Genomic DNA, 17,412 nt, shown 5'->3' with positions numbered 1-17,412 from the left:
AAAGGATATGCACACTGCAAAAAAGAGCAGTAAGGATCATAAATCATGCCGGGTATCTCCATCACACCAATCCTCTATTCCTTAAATTGCAGATTTAGAAATGTATGGACTTAGTGAAAATTAGAACAGCAATAATAATGTTCAAAGCAAGAAATAATGCACTGCCTGAAAACATTCAAAAAATGTTTCAAGATAAAGAAGGAAAATACCATCCAAGAGGAAAACTAAATTTTAAACAACCTTGTGTACGTACTACTCTTAAAAGCATGTAAAAATCAGTCTGTGGGGGAACTTTGTGGAATGGTCTTGATGAAGAAATCAAACGAAGCACTAACTCTATACAGTTTAAAAACACATACAAGAAAATAATTCTTGACAAATAGAATAACTCAATTTACCTTCTGTATGTATTTCTTTTATTATTATTCTGTTCCTTATGTGATACATCATGATACAAATGTAACTCCCTGCATTCATGGCTGGTCATGGATCAGCAGAGAAGTTTAGGATATTGTAAGAGGCTAATTTAATTATGCCTGGATCTTTGTTTATTAATTGTTTGTGTTGTATTTATTTATTTTTTGTTATTATTTTCTTCTTTCTTTCTTTTCTTATTTTTTATTTTATTTTAATGTTTATATTTTCTATGGCATAGGATATGATATTGTGAGGAAGGGACAGGACTAAATAAGCGTTCCTTTTTCCTCCTGTTCCCTCTCCAACACATTATTTTGTTGTTGTTCTTTATTTCTGGATGAGACTGTTAAATTGTTTTGCTTTTTTTATATTTTGACACTTAATTTGACACTTAATTTAATTTGATGGTGATTTGTTGTTGTTCGAGACAAAGCCAACAATAAACAATAAACTCCTGAAGCTCTGGCCTGCAGACATGCACAGAAGAGAAAAGGGGGGGGGGGGGGGGGGGGGGGCAGACAGACACAATAGACTACAAGAACAATGGAGAACAATTCCATTCAGTTCAGTTCATATTTATTTCGAGCAATACAACATTCACAACATAAGTGACCTGTGTGCAACAGAAAATAAAGCAAATACCTATAACAGGAGCAAATACCTCCTGTCTTAAAATTTAAACCAAAACAATGAACAAAAGTCCTATATCAAATTAAATTATTCTACAGTTCACCTCACCTAAATTTACACACATTGTGGCCATGAAATGCAAATGCATTTCACAACCACAATGTGTGCAAATCCAGGAACAATGTATATTGTCACCACGTGTGACAGTTAACTGTTAACTTAAATTTATAATACATTTATAAATGTATTATAAATGGTGATAAACTAATGATAAACAATGATGGTGATGAGATACTGGTCCTGCAGCTGCAGCTACAACTACTCCAGACACGCTTTCGCCCGTGGGGTAATAACAGCAGCAAACTGGCAACAACACCGATGTCAGTTTACTGGAAATTTTACTGAGTCATTATTCTAATACCACATTAACTTTAATTAATGTGGCATTAAAGATCTCACATATTTCCACGACCCTAAGCTGAACCTTTGGAGCAGAAGCAGCCCCAGACGTGCTAGCGTTGGACCGGCGTCCAGCAAGACGGAATGACAATTGTTTACAGTTGATAAACATTTTGAGATCGACCAGACATCTTAGTGCAAACCCTACCTTATGAAATATCTTTCAGATATTTCAATCTGGTGCAGAGCAACTGCACTTTGGCTGCAGGGATGGAAACAATTATGTACAAATGGCTGTAACCTTCAGTGGATTTGAAAATGAGCCACTCTGGGATGGAAGCGGTCCATTTTCCAATTCACATGTGGGTGTAATCGGTCCCGGACCCTATCACCTGACAGGATATAAACCGGTGTAACGGGGCAGAGCTGACTCTGTGTTTCTCTTACAGATGTATTCGGACTGCAGACTGTACACACCCACCATCCAGGACTACAAGGTGAGCTTCCTCACGTCTCTGGGTCATGTGACACCCGTGAGGACCCTGTCCAGAGGGTTATGGTCAGAAAAGTGCAAAGGAAGTACTACTACTAATAATAATAATTAGTGTTGTCAGGCGATTAAAAGAATTAATCTAATTAATTACAGGATTTATAATTAATTAATCTATTTAAAGCGACACTACGTAACTTTTCCACCTTAATATCATATTTCCAGAGTCATTGTGATGGTACATCAACTTCCAACAGGTTTAATGAACCTCTGTCATGGTCTGAGGGGTCTGTATCGCCTTCACTGGCACTATGTAACTTTGAGGAGCATGGTAGGAACCCTGCCACACTAAAAAACTACAAATTTTTACAGCTTTGACTCCTCCCCCTCCTTCCCGATTCGTAGTCGAGACGAAAATGGGCGGGGCTTGGAGCGCAGCTCAGCAGAAGCTGGTAACCCGTTGCTGCGTTGTGGCTGCAGCAGCTCCACATAACAGACGTGGGGAAAAGATCACTAATGGTTTAACTTTTCACCACTTTCCTGCTTGGAGGCAGAACCACGGAGGCCAATTATCTGAGATAACAAATTAAAAGAGTAAAAGAGTAGTCGGCTCGGTTGGATCGCGGATGTGACGAGTCCGACCAAACATAACGTTCCTCAGTAAACAAACACACACGCAGACAGACGGGCGTCGGATCAAAACACGGGTTTATTAAACCACAAACAAACACTCACAGACCGGGTCGGATCATCCAAACGGGTTTTATTCCCCACTTCTCCAGCTAAATGCAGTTGTTGGCCAGCTCTCTGCGCTGCAATTAATTTTGTTGAGGAAAAAATATTAACTATTTGATTTGTAGCTGCAGGGGAAAAAAATAATCTCACGAGGAAAAAAAAATATTGCTCACGCCTCGGAGCCTCTTCAAAGCAGTCAAAAAAAAAGAAAAGAAAAGTAAGAGTAATACAAAACATGTACTGTATGTTGTACTATTATACTAATTTATTGAAACACATGGCGAGTCAAACATTTACCAAAGCAGCTGCCAAACACTCCTAAACAAGGTAGCTGGAGACGGTGGTTGTGCAGAACTGCGGCAGTAAATCCTTCTAAAGAGTGCAGCTCCGACGAGGAGCTCCATTCTTTAGTAGGGATTTCATATGGATCCAGACCGTTAATAATCATTATTTTCTCCATATACCGCTCCCTGGCTTCCTTGTTTAAGGTATCCCGGTAAATTCCAGTTCCTTTCCAGCAGTTTAACATCTTTTTTTTTGCGTTCCGTCTGTTCACATGGTGAAACAGAAAAGCGTCCCGTCTTCTCTCAAAACAAATGCACGCGACGGGACAGGAGTTTTCTGGGCAGTACGCGCTGGTGCTCATGGGAAACGTAGTGTTCTTTCTGGTAAAGCACTACCGCTTTTGTCCAAAAGATGCCGCCAAACTCAGAAAAGCTGAAAGTTACGTTGTGCTGCTTTAATCGCATTTTAATCTCATATCTGCTAAAGGTCCCCACATAAAGAATTTGAATTCTAGGACATTGCAAAATTGCAGTGCATGACTAATCAATTGAATACACGAAGAAGAAAAGATTTGAAATCGATATTTTTATTGGTGAAGTGTTTCATAAAGGAAATTCAAAAGAAAAAGCTCAAGCACATCAGCAAACCAATTAGGCCAGGTGCATTATTCAAAAATGCAATGCAAATACAGTTAAATAAATAAAATTCAGAAATAAAATAAGGCTGAGTCTCAAATAGGCACTTAAGCGGACTCTCAATTCAAAATTAAAACTAAAGCTGACTCAATGCAGCGATTCAAGTACTAGTAACTGTAACGTTTACAGTGGAACTTGTCTCTGGACATGTGCGTATCGTTGCTCGGTTAGAGTGAGCGACTGAGATGCATAAGCCACGGGCTTCCTTTCTTCCTCCCACCTCTGGAGAAGAACGCCCCCCAAGCCATATGATGATGCATCAGCAGATACTTTGGTGTCTCTGCCTGGGTCGTACATGGCGAGCACAGGAGGCGAGGATAGAGCTTTCTTTAGCGCTGCAAACGCTGCTGCCTGGTCCACATCCCAGACCCAGCAGTTTTTCTTAGAGAGGAGATCACGGAGCGGTTTATCTTTTTCCGCTAACTGGGGAATAAACTTTCCCAAGCTGGTTGACCATACCGAGAAAACTCCTTAACTCACTCACATTTGTGGGCTCTGTCATGTCTGTGATGGCCTCTGTCTTTCTTGGGTCGGGGCGGATGCCTGCAGTTGTGATGATGTGGCTCAGGAAGACTACCTCGCTCTTGGAGAGTTCACACTTGTCCACATTCAGTGTGATGCCTGCTTTTTCCAGTCTTTACACACGGCATGAAGTCGAGCGTCATGCTCTTCCTGATCCCGCCCCCACACCAACAGATCATCGATGTGGCAGACCACACTTTCGAACCCCTCTGTGATTTCTGCCAGTCTGCACTGGAAATGTTCAGGCGCAGAGGCTATGCCGAATGGAAGACGGTTAAAGTGGAACCGCCCAAAGGGTGTTATGAATGTAGTGTACTTGGCTGATTCCTCTGTTAGTGGAATCTGCCAGAACCCCATGTGGCATCCAATTTGCTGAACACTTGAGCTCCAGTAAGCGTTCCCAGGCTCTGTTCCACTGATGGCAGAATGTACTTTTCACGGCACACATACTCATTTAAGCCGGTCAGATCCACACACAGCCGCACCTTTTTTCTGTCCGTTTTGGGCACGACCACAATGCCGGCCACCAGTCTGTCGGCTCCTCTACCCGGCTGATAACGCCCCAGATCTTCCATGCGCTGGAGCTCTTTTTTAATTTCGCCCACCAGAGGTAATGGAATCCTACTGGGGGTTTTTACAGAATACGGCACAGCATCTGGCTTGAGCTTGATGGTGTAAGGTTGTTGCACCTTGCCTAGCCCGCTGCACAGCTTAGGGTAAGTTGTCTTGAGGGTCTCCATGTCTATGCTGTCGACGCGGATGAGCAAGCCAAGGGCTTTAATGGCTGGCAACCCAAGCAAAGGCGTGCTCAGGTTTTTGACCACATAGACCTTCTCCATGGTATGCTTGGCCCCTTTCCTTAACATCAGTCTGGCGAACCCCGACACATCCAGAGGAATCCGTCCTAGGCGGCTAACGGGATATCCCCATCAAAAGGAACATGAATTTGTTTTCTGCTCATGTTCTTTTCGCAAGGAATCCTGGTCTTTTGAGTCCAGGAAGTTCTTATAAACACGGAGAAACGCAAGACCAGGAGGAGACTAATCACTTCATAAATGTAATGAAAGATGTGAACATTTTGGCATTTGTAGACGGTAGAAAGTACCGGGATAGTGAGATTTACAAAAAGGTGAGCGAAAAGTTGGACAAAAACATGGACATTAAGGATCTTTGGTAGAACATTTCGTTTCTTTTTGGTCAACAAAAATGAAGACACATTTTAGCAGTTTTTATTTTGTAATCTACATTTTAGTCTGGTTTTTATTCCTCTACGATATTGCATTATATATTCAATCATTGTTACCGTCACATGACCAGCATTTTTTTTGCGTCTTGTCTCGTTTTCCTCAGTTTAGTTCAGGTTTAGTTTAGTCCAGTTTTAGTTTAATCCAGGTCTAGTTTAGTCTAGTTTAGTCCAGGTCCAATCACTTCATAAATGTAATAAAAGATATGAACATTTTGGCATTTGAAGACAGTAGAAAGTACTGGGATAGCCAGATTTACAAAAAGGTGAGCGAAAAGTTGCGCGAAGCAGGATTTGTACGAACGCCAGACCAGATCAAGCACCGCTGGAAGACGCTGAAAAAGGCGACTACAGGACCGAGAAACAAAACGGTACCAGTGGGTCCAATTATCCGCCGTGCTGCTGTTATTGTTGTTTTGGATTTGGATACAGGAAGAAGAATCGGAAATGAGAGGAATTGCGTCATGACGTTCTCTGTGCGTCGCTGGTTTGATGGAGATATCCCCAATGATTACAATTACCATGTATAACCCTGTTTCCTCACGCATGGAAACAGATAATTCCCAATGTTTCAGTAAACGGAATATTGACCGTAACCCCAATTTTGACAGCATGTAAACGTAGTCATTGACTTTGAGAGGTTTTCTTAACTTTATAAAACCACAAACTCTGGAAATAGAGTACTACGTTACATGATATATCCTCTGAACTATTATGTATTTGTCATCTGGCCTCTGGGAAACCGGGTTTGTTTTGTTGAATGTCTCGTCGAGCATCATGGTACTGTCATTTCCTGAATTCTTGAGAATCCTGGGCCGCGCTTCCCGCCGACAGCTGTGAGATCACTTTCCACATGTTCCTCCTGATACGGGGCGAATGTTTAGTCTGAACCTTGGAAGCCGCGGCAAGACGATGACTGTGCATCTGGAAACTGGATTACAAGAGCTGCCAAGGGTTTATGGATTACAAAGGCTGTTCAGTGAAACCCCCGAAAATGTGCCATGTTCTTCTTTATTCACTTTTTCTGTGAACTGACAGACGGATATGACAGATTCACACAAGAAACAAAAACAAACAAAAAGCACAAGGATAGCAAGGTACAATAAAATCAAAAGAGCAAGGACTGAGTTATGGATGACTGCAGTTTCTTGGCAACCCTATTCATATTACCCATCTTTTTCATAGATTTAAAGTAGTAAAGGAGGGTGTGAATATATTTACCCAAAATAATCACCAGGTTGATAATGTTTGAATATTTAGGATCCAAGTTATCCATATAATAAATAACATCATTGTAAGTAAAAACAGGAATTTCATAAATTTTTAAAGATAACCAATTATGAATGTCAGACCAAAAGGACTTTGTAAAAGAGCAATTGAAAAAAAGATGTTTAATGGTCTCGGCCCCAGAAGAACAAAATATGCAAGGATCAACTTCCAATTTAAACCTTCTGTGTAACAAATCATTAACAGGATAAATAGCTGATGCTATTTTAAAGTGGGTTTCCTTGACTTTAGGGGTAATTGGTAACGATACGTAAAAAGAGAAGGAACGTTTTCTTAAGGGGATTTCTATATTATCGCGGACATAGCGAGAGTTAAAATCTCCCCAGTTTTTCAGCTTAAAAACCAAGCTGATTGTTTTGTTGTCACATTTTTTATCTAACATATTTATATCCCCCACTTTTAAGGATGGCAACAAAGGAGAGACAAAAGAATATTACATGCTATTTTTATTAAAGGAGCATGAGGCTCCTTTAAGAAATGAGACTCTCTAGCGCCACCCTTCGCCATGATGGTCGTCGGGGGTACTGCAGCCAACAGTGAAGCCGGCACGGGAGAACGGGGAGAACGCGCATGCAGCGTCATGTGACGTCACATCCGCAGGACAGCGCGGGAAATTCGGGCCCGGAATATAATATAGCTTATAGACATGTATCCGTATCCGCCCCATCGAGCTGCTGCGATACGTCAACGTCGCCGCCATATTGGATGTTCAAGACTGCGCCGTAAACTAATACAAGTAAATGGACTTATTTTCATAAAGCGCCTTTCTACAAAGAAATGTACGTTTTACGTCTCATTTATTCGTTCACACACGCACGAATATACTTGGGAAACAGTTAGGCACCAAATATAATATATTTAATTTTCTGAGATGGCAAAAATAAGAACTTTATTGATCCCACATAGGAGTAATTCATGTTATATCAGCTATAGAGAACAAGGTAGTGCCGAAAAACAATATATATCCCCCCTCACAAAAATAAGAAAAATAGAGAAACATATTTTCTCATCAAAAAAAACAAATTTTAAATTTTTCAAATAACAAAATAACATATTTGAACCATTTTTCAGACAATATCTGTCAATATCTCTATATAATAACTGAAAAAATCTGAAAAATTGTTCAATTATGTTATTTTGTTACTTGAAAAATTTAAAATATGTTTATGTAAAATATGCTACATGTATATGTAGTATATGTATATGTATATGTAGTATATGTAGTGATATGTAATAAAAAATAACAAAAACATTAATGTTCAAGTAGAGTTTCTAGTTGTGTTGTAATCCCCACTCGCCAGTGCGCCCTGTTTGCTTCATATCTCATCTGGAAACCATCTCAGACCCTCTTGTGGTGGCCGCTCCATCCGTTTCCATGACGATCGAGTCAAATTAGGCATCATTGCACTTCATTAAACTATTCTGTCAGCAGAAACCAGATGTATATGTTTTACTTTACTACTTTTTTGTTTTTTTTTCAGATAGAAATGCTTAAATGGTCCAATAAGATGCAACATCTCGAGTCAACAAGCATCCCAGTGGAGCTAAACCACACTGGAGGGCTTCCATCCCACTGCGGGTTCTTGTTTTTTTGTGATCAGCTGTTTTTTTATTATTTTGTTGATGCATAGAATTAAATCGAACAATTATGCACGCAATTGTATAGCAAAAACCTTTAAATCAACCGCCCACCCCACCCACCACGGACCCAACAAGACAACAATAACACAACAACAGGACAAAACAAGCAAGACAAGAAAACCAAAAAAATTTGATAAATGTTCAGTCAGTGTTCAGTTCTTTCAGTTTTTCAATAGCATGTTTCCATATTTTTAATGTCCTGGGTCCCAAACCAGGAATTCTCTCCATGCAAAATGTCCATAAACTGATTAAACCAGTGAAATGTTGGTAGATCGTGTGGTGGTTTCCATCGAAGAGCAAGCATTTTTTTAGTGGCTGCTAATCCTGCCGGGTACACAACTTTTTTCTTTGTAATGTAAATTTAACTGAGAGTCATCATTAATCAGGAGCCTTTCCAGGGACGTTGAATATATATATATATATATATATATATATATATATATATATATATATATATATATATATATATATATATATATATATATATATATATATATATATATACACTGACTTTTTGCCAAAACATACGAAGGATGATCCTGTGGTGTGACTTGATTTTGTTCAATGCATGTTGTTTTTTTGGTGTTAAATAAGTTCTATGCAGAAAGTTAAAATGAATAAACTGGTGATTAGGATTTTTTTAAGTTTTAAGTTGGTGAAAATGTGTTTCCAGGGTAATTCATCACAGATTTACGGAAGAGTATTAAGGCCAGGAAGGAGAAAAATAAAAATAATATTTTAGAGGGGGAAGATTTTTTTTTCATTATGCACTTCGAGAAAAAAGCCGAAATGTTGAGAAAAAATTCGTAATTTCGTGAATAAAAAAGGCGAAATTTCGACTTTATTCTTGAAATTGTATGTTAACATTAATTTCGACATTTCGACTTTTTTCTCAAAATTGTATTTCAACATTAATCTCGACATTTTGACTTTCTTCTCAACATTTCATTTTTCTCGAAGTGCACAATAAAAAAAAAAATCTTCCCCTCTCAAATATTTTTTTCTCCTGCATTGCCCTAATACTCTTCCATACAGGCTAGATCAGTCTTTCAATGTGACTGAAAATTAAGGTTTTTATATGTTGACTTGAGAAGTAGATATATCATACATGATTTCACCCAGTTAAATGCAACCACCCCACCCGGCTTTTCCTTTTTTAGTAAACCCCGCGCCACTGGGAGGGGGGGGGGGCTGGCTCTTATCTACCGTAAAAACATAAAAGTCACTGCTCTCACTGTCCCCCAACACTCCTCTTTTGAATGCCTAGCTGTAAAACTCTCTGGACCCAAACCCATCATCATCATTACCATCTACAGACCACCAAAACCCTCCGCTGTTTTCCTTACTGAATTCTCATCACTGTTAACATCTGTATGCACAATGTCCCCTACTGTTATCCTCCATGGCGATTTCAACATTCATATTGACGACCCATCCTGCACCCTGGCAAACGACTTCACATAACTCCTGAACTGCCTTGGTATCACACAACACGTCAACCTACCAACACATAACAAAGGTCACATTCTCGACTTAATCTGCTGCACGGACATCACTCCCGCCAACCTCACTATCATGGACTTCCCCATCTCGGACCACAAAGCCATACTTTATGACATCCATACCCAACTGCACAAAGTCAAAGAACAACGGATCATCTCCTTCAGGAACATCAAACACATCAACCCCACAGATCTCTCTACCCTTATCAGCTCCTTCCCCAATCCCCCCTCATCCTCCTCCCCTGCTGACCTGGTAAACCACTACAACAACTGTCTCTCCTCCTCCCTCACTGCCCTGGCTCCACTGAAAACCCGCTCAGTTTCATTTACCCACTCCGCCCCCTGGTTCACCCCTGACCTCCACCAGCTCAAAACCACAGGCCGTCGACTGGAGCGACTCTACAAAAAGACCGGACTCACTGTACACAACCAAATGTACTCCGACCACCTTCACCACTACAAAAATGCACTTAATACTGCCAAATCATCATATTACTCCAACCTCATTAATTCTGCCACAGGAAACAATAGAGTCCTTTTCTCAACTGTCAACCACTTACTTCAGCCTCCAAAAACCCTCCCTCCAGACATCTCCACCAACCAGTGCACCGCCTTCCTGGACTTCTTCAGCTCCAAAATAAACATAATTCACCATCAACTGGCCTCAACACGCACTCCCACAAATGACCCACCTTGGATAACTACCACCAACCAACCTCTCTCCAGTCCTCTCACCAATTTCACTCTGGTATCAGAACACACCATCTCAGAACTCATTCGTAAAGCCAAAACCACCACCTGTCAGCTTGATCCCCTCCCCACCCTGCTTGTCAAAGCATGTTTGCCATCCATTTCCCCCGTGATTACTGAAATAATTAACTCTTCCCTCACCACTGGAACCGTTCCCCCAATCCTCAAACTAGCTGCCATCACACCCACCCTAAAAAAACCCGGTGCAGACCCATCCGACCTCAACCTTTACAGGCCCATCTCCAACCTTCCCTTCATCTCCAAAACTCTGGAAAGGGTGGTTGCAGCACAATTACAGTCCCACCTCAATTCAAATAACCTCCACGAACCCTTCCAATCTGGTTTCCGCCCCAATCACAGCACTGAAACAGCCCTGGTTAAAATCACCAACGACCTCCTCCGTGCAGCTGACTCTGGCCTACTCACCATCCTCATCCTCCTGGACCTCAGCGCAGCTTTCGACACCATTTCTCACCCAATACTCCTGGACCGCCTGGCTGGCATTGGGATCACTGGTGTTGCACTCTCCTGGCTTTCATCATACCTCACTGACCGTCAACAGTTTGTCCAACTACGGAACCATAAATCTGGGTGCACGGGTGTCACAATGGGTGTCCCCCAGGGGTCAGTATTGGGTCCACTTCTCTTCACCATCTACCTCCTACCCCTAGGTTCAATTCTCCGTCACCATAGGGTCCATTTTCACACCTACGCCGATGACACTCAGATATATATCTCCTCCAAACCCACTGCTGCCATTCCTCCCGCTTCCCTCACCACCTGCCTACACGACATCAATACCTGGATGAGCAATAACTTCTTAAAACTCAACGGCAATAAAACTGAGGCTCTTCTCATCGGCTCCAAATCCACCCTCACCAAGTTACAACCCTCTCCCGCCCCTCCCATCATCATCGACGGCTTCCCGGTACCCTTTTCCCCCCACGTCAAGAGCCTCGGCGTCATTTTAGACAGCACACTCTCATTTGCACCTCACATTCACAACATCACCCGGACTGCATTCTTTCACCTCCGCAACATCTCCAGACTCCGTCCAGCACTGTCCCAATCCAGCACAGAAATCCTGGTCCACTCATTCATCACATCCCGTATCGATTACTGCAACGCCCTCCTCACTGGCCTCCCAACCAAACTCACCGACAAACTGCAACTCACACAGAACTCGGCCGCCCGGATCATCACCCGCACCAAGTCATCTGACCACATCACCCCCGTTCTTATCCAACTCCACTGGCTCCCAGTCCAATACCGTATCATTTACAAAAACCTCCTCCTCACCCACAAAGCCCTTCACAACCTAGCCCCCACCTACCTCTGTGACCTACTGAAAGAATACACCCCCTCCCGTACCCTCCGCTCAACCTCTGCTGGACTTCTTTTCACTCCCACCTCACACCTTAGCACCATGGGTGCCCGAGCTTTCAGCTGCTCGGCACCCAGACTCTGGAACGCCCTCCCCCCACACATAAAACAAATAGACTCCATCACCACATTCAAAACACAACTCAAAACCCACCTGTTCAAACTTGCCCATTCACTATAACCGGACATCACGCACTACTTCCCACCAGTTTGTTTGTCTACTGTTATATTATTTGTATTGTTGCTTTTATGGATGTTTTATTGTATTTTTAAATTGTATTTCTTCTTTTTTTTTTATTCTGTAAGGTGACCTTGGGTGACGTGAAAGGCGCCTCCAAATAAAATGAATTATTATTATTATTATTATACAATATACCAGTGATTCTTAACCATAGGGCCGCGGCCCAAGTGTGGGCCGCGAGCGCCATCTAGTGGGCCGCGAAAAAAAAATCAGTTTTGTACTTGTGGGCCGCGAGGGCCGCGGGACTGCATAGCAACTCCCGACCAAATGAGGAGAAGAAGACCCTCAGCTAGCTGTACGTGTAATAGTAAGAGAAATGGTGTGTATTTATAGAGAAAATCCTTCATTTTGCACAGAGTAGGTTTAGATCCGCCAGGATCAGGGATCGATTACTTGGGTCTGCGCCCAGAGCGAGCGAGCGAGCGCGGCGTGATCATTTATCCTGACGCGTCCCCGCGGCCGGGGAGGTCGGTGCCGCTCGGGCGGCTCCGTCGTTACTGCTGAAGGATGGTAGATGCGTGGGCTGACGTGTCTGCTGGACTGGACTGTTGTTCGGGCTCGCAAAAGCATCGGAAATTGACTCGGCTGCAGCGGCCAGAGAGCTGCGGTGCGGGCTCTGCCCGCTCAGGCTCGGATGAAACCTGACACGCGCAGTCCTGACAACTTATTAATGTAAATAAAACGTAACAGGTGGAAAGGAAAGTTCAACCCGGAATGGACAGATTCATCCTGGTTCAGTCTTCCCACTGGGACAAAACCAGTGTCTCATACGTTCAGAGACCGTGGCGTTCAAAGTGCGAAAGTAAAACGCCACTGAAACAAAACAAAGTTTTTCATCAAATATATCCACTCAAGTCTGAACTGAAGTCACAGAAAATAAGCTGACCATCTTAAAACATGTTTGGGTCCACATACAGCTGTGAAGCAGCTTTGTCCACAATGAACATAATTAAAACTAAATATCGTTCCAGGCTCAACAATGAGCACCTTCTCATGTGCATGAGAACCTGACACCATCCAGCCCAGATTTAAAGTTCTGACAGGAGAAGTTAGAGCTCAGTTCTCTCACTGAACGACAGAAAGTGGGGGCATAAGATTAAGGGGAAGAAAGAAAAACTGCAAAACTGTTCATTTGTTAAGATGTGTTTATATTAATTTGTTATACAAATGTGTTGAGACAATTAACAAAGAAAAGGGGAAATTCAAACTGCTGGTAAAGAAATAAAATAAGATAGCATTTGAAAAATAAAATAAAATCTTTTATTTTTAAGAGAAAGAAATATGTGTAATTGAAGTTACACATGTTAATGGGCAAATATGTACTTTTTTAATATAACAGTCAGATGCAGATGTTGATACAACTATGAGGCTACTTGAATATATATATATATATATATATATATATATATATATATATATATATATATATATATATATATATATATATATATATATATATATATATTTATTATGATGTTCTGGACCTTCGCTTGAGTACATTTTCTCTAAATGGACCTCTTAAAGTTGAATACCCCTGCTATACAGTGTTAATATTTAACGGGCCCCGGGCCACTCTGTACTGAAAAAATTGGGCCCCAAGGTCAGAAAGGTTAAGAACCCCTGCAATATACGATATATCATAAGATAAGATAAGATAAAATAATCCTTTAATAGTCCCACAGAGGGGAAATTTGCATACATACCCATCATAGAACGATGAAGCTGAGCCTCTGGATTTTTTGGCCTTGACAATAACCAAGTGGAAAAGGCGGTGAGTCCAGCTTTCTGTCCCAGGGGACTACTTTCATCGAGGATCTCAGTCTCAGATAAAAGAAGAAAGAAGTACCAGCTAGATTATATTGCTGTTTGACCTTCATCTCCATAATCCATTGCAGGTCTTTATTAGGGCCCGAGCACAGCGCGAAGGCCCTATCGTATCTGGAGCAGGGGTCGGCAACCCAAAATGTTGAAAGAGCCATATTGGACCAAAAACACAAAAAAAAAATATGTCTGGAGCCGCAAAAAATGAAAAGTCTCGTATCAGCCTTAGAATGAAGACAACACATGCTGCATGTTTCTATATTAGTTATAACTGGAGGAAGATTTTTTTTTTTCATTATGCACTTCGAGAAAAAAGTTGAAATGTCGAGAAAAAAGTCGAAATGTTGAGAAAATAGTCAAAATTTCGAGAAAAAAGTCAAAATGTTGAGATTAAAAAGGAAAGGAAAAAGGAAGAAAAAAGAGAGAAAAAAAAGGAAAAAAGAAGAAAAAAAAGAAAAAAGAGAAAAAAAGGAAAAAAAGAGAAAAAAGAAAAAAGAAGGAAAAAAGAAAAAAAGGTCAAACATTTTTGGAAAAGCTCCAGGAGCCACTAGGGCGGCGCTAAAGAGCTGCATGTGGCTTTTTTTTTTGCCTTTATTTAACCAGGTCGTTCCCGTTGAGACACAATGACCTCTTTTTCAAGGGAAGCCTGGCCAAGACAGCAGCATAAAAGAAATTACAATTGCAGACACAAGTCACACAACAAAAACAACAATTACAAGATTACCCTGATCTGGAGGAATTGTTTTTCTCGTTTTTATTTTTCTTCCGACGAAATGAGGGCCGTTTTTGCCCCCCTAAACGTGCCCCAAAAGTCACCAAATTTTGCACCAAGCCAGGCCTGGCGAAAAATTTGATATTTAATGGTTTGCATTAATGGACGTGGCTTAACGGCTCAACAGCGCCCCCTAGAAAACTTTGTGCCTCTTGTTGGCGCCATGGCCCAAACCCAACAGGAAGTCGGCCATTTTGAATTAATCGTGTAATTTTGGTGCAATTTATGCCATTTCTTCGGCCGCTTCTTCGCCCGAACCGTAACGTGCACCCAGGTGTGTTGTACATCAAAATGTGCGTCTCCATCCTGCGACGATGGGCATTACTTTTCTCAGTCAAAAGCGTTACCCTGGCGACGATAGACGCCAAAAAGCACGCCCCCCCTTCATCTGATTGGTCCATGTTTGATAGTTCCTACTTTCTGCAATAACTTTTGAATGGTTTGACATAAAGAGTCATTGGACTTCTTTTTGAGTACTTGACCTTTATTGGTGGAAATTGCACGTGCAAGGGCCCGTTCATCGCTGATTGCAGCTTTAATTTTTTTGGATTCTCAGCATGACTCCGTTTCCTCTCCTCTTCCTGCCTCCCTCCAGCAGAAATGCCCCAAGGCTGCCCTGACCTGCTTCGCCTCCGAGGTGAAGGTTCTGACCCAGGAGCTGGAGATTCTGGGCCGGGCGGAGAAGTCCCGGAGGAAGAATATCAACAGCGAGCTGAAGAGACTGGCCCAGATGTTCAACCAGGTGAACCTTCTGTAATACTGTATTTGACCCGGTCTTTGTACGTTTTGACCGTATAGAAAAGTAATTCTTGTCAATTGTGTGAAATAAGACCTGGAAACAGGCATTGTGGCATAGAATTGTAAAATTGGTTTAATTCACCGTACAAACTGTTACAGATTACTTTTGTTACAGAGCGTCAGAGGGTCTCCAAAGTTCGGTGGCCGACAAGGGCCAAACGCACTGCAACGGCCTAATGCGTCTCAGTTAAGGAAAACGGCTTCAAGTACAGAAACGATTCAAATTCACAAACTCAAAACGAGGTACAAAAAGAGGAACGTGGTGCAAATGAAAAAACGTGCTGCAAAAAACAAAGACAAATGCACCACATCAAACGCGCTGCAAATAGAGAAACGATGCAAATCACAAAACGATGTAAACCGGCCACTACAACCGGAAGTGCTCCGAACCTGCAGGGGGCGCTCTCGGCGTAACAGAGACCGAACAGCTGACTGAACCACAGTGTTTATATCCATGGTTTAAACATACAGCGGGAACAGTAATGTGATATAATGTGTTTTATATCACTGTACAACGCTGTACATTAGGGGACGTTTCTTTATTATATTTTAACGTTACAGTCAGCTGTTCGTTCATCGTTTTCCTTAACTGAGACGCATTAGGCCGTTGCAGTGCGTTTGGCCCTTGCTGGCCACCGTACCAGAGTCCAGCAGACGAGTCGTTGGGTTGTTCTTGTTTCCGGCTAACGTCCACCTCACGTCTCGTCCCCAGGAGGAGTCCGAGTGTCGCCTCTGCGAGGTCCTCCAGGAGGAAAACGCACCGCGGTTCCTGGAAAACCTTTTCCTGTCCCTTGAAATGATGAACCGCCAGCATTGTCGAACGGTCCGACGGAGACGCCTCGGCGCCTGACGCCAGAGCGCCGGAGCACCGGAGCACCGGAGCGGGGGAGCACTGGAGCGGCAGAGCACCGGATCCTCAAGTTCCCCTTTTTCTTTCTCCCTGAACGTCCTTCTTTTAACGATAAAAGCAAACTTTTATCTGATACATGAGAAAACAACGTGGCGCTTTATCACTCAGGCTTCACTCGACCTTCGGTTTTTAGTTCATCCGTTTTCTTTTTAAATATTTCATCTCTTACACAATCGGAGCGCCAGAGTGCCGGAGCGCTGGAGCACCGGAGCACCGGACCGGCAGAGCAGGGTTCCCGCCAAATCTATTGGACGGATCGGCTCTGCATACGACTGTGACGTTGACCGAGTTCGAAAGGTTTTCAGCCCCAATAAACGACTGAGAACCTGAAGGTGACGGGACCAACAACGGGGCAACGTCTGCCCGTCAAGACGGAAAACCAGAGATCTCCAGAGGTTCTGAGGTCTCCAGAACCGCTCCAGATCGCTACAGAACTGATCCATAACCACTCCAGAACCGATCAGGAACCGATCCAGAATTTATCCGGAGCTGGGAGGAAACCATGGAATGGAAATGTCTTTTGTATAAAATAAAATATATACTTAAAAGTTGTGCAGCTGCTTTGTGTCTGAAAATATCAATACTTTTAAATTCCTTCTCAGGGATGTTTGGAGCTTTGTTTTATTTTATTTTATTCAAACGTATGACGCCATTAACAGAAACTTCTGTAAAACCTGCCACTTTGCTCTCAGCAAAGCCCCGCCCACTTTCTGACTATGGGCGTGGCTTCAGTCTATAGCCCCGCCCACAAACAGGAAGTGGTCGGGACTTTACCAGCCCAGCCCCCGGGTCTCCCACTCAGAAGGCGCGCCGATTTTTTCCAGTGGCCAGCCGCGGTACTGCAACCAAAAATCCCATGCGGCCCAGAAAGCTTTTTTCCCATAGACCGCA

General features: G+C 42.4%; 1 protein-coding gene across 2 annotated transcripts in view; it reads left to right on the top strand.

The window, feature by feature from the left end:
- Positions 1-17,069, top strand: part of il15l (interleukin 15, like) — a 38,891-nt gene extending 21,822 nt beyond the window's left edge. The window contains exons 2-4 of one of the 2 annotated variants that reach the window (XM_061720469.1): positions 1,896-1,943; positions 15,412-15,555; positions 16,324-17,069. In XM_061720469.1, the coding sequence (XP_061576453.1) occupies positions 1,896-1,943; positions 15,412-15,555; positions 16,324-16,461 (330 nt within the window). In that variant the 3' untranslated portion in view covers positions 16,462-17,069. Of the gene's footprint in view, positions 1-1,895; positions 1,944-15,408; positions 15,556-16,323 lie in introns of both variants that reach the window. The other variant, XM_061720468.1, reaches the window with a different exon arrangement.
- The last annotated feature ends 343 nt before the right edge of the window (positions 17,070-17,412 follow it).

This window comes from Cololabis saira, chromosome 4 (genome assembly GCF_033807715.1).
Source record: "Cololabis saira isolate AMF1-May2022 chromosome 4, fColSai1.1, whole genome shotgun sequence".
Lineage (NCBI taxonomy): Eukaryota > Metazoa > Chordata > Actinopteri > Beloniformes > Belonidae > Cololabis > Cololabis saira.
Note: the sequence above shows the minus strand (reverse complement) of the source record. Positions and strands in the feature narration are given on the sequence as shown.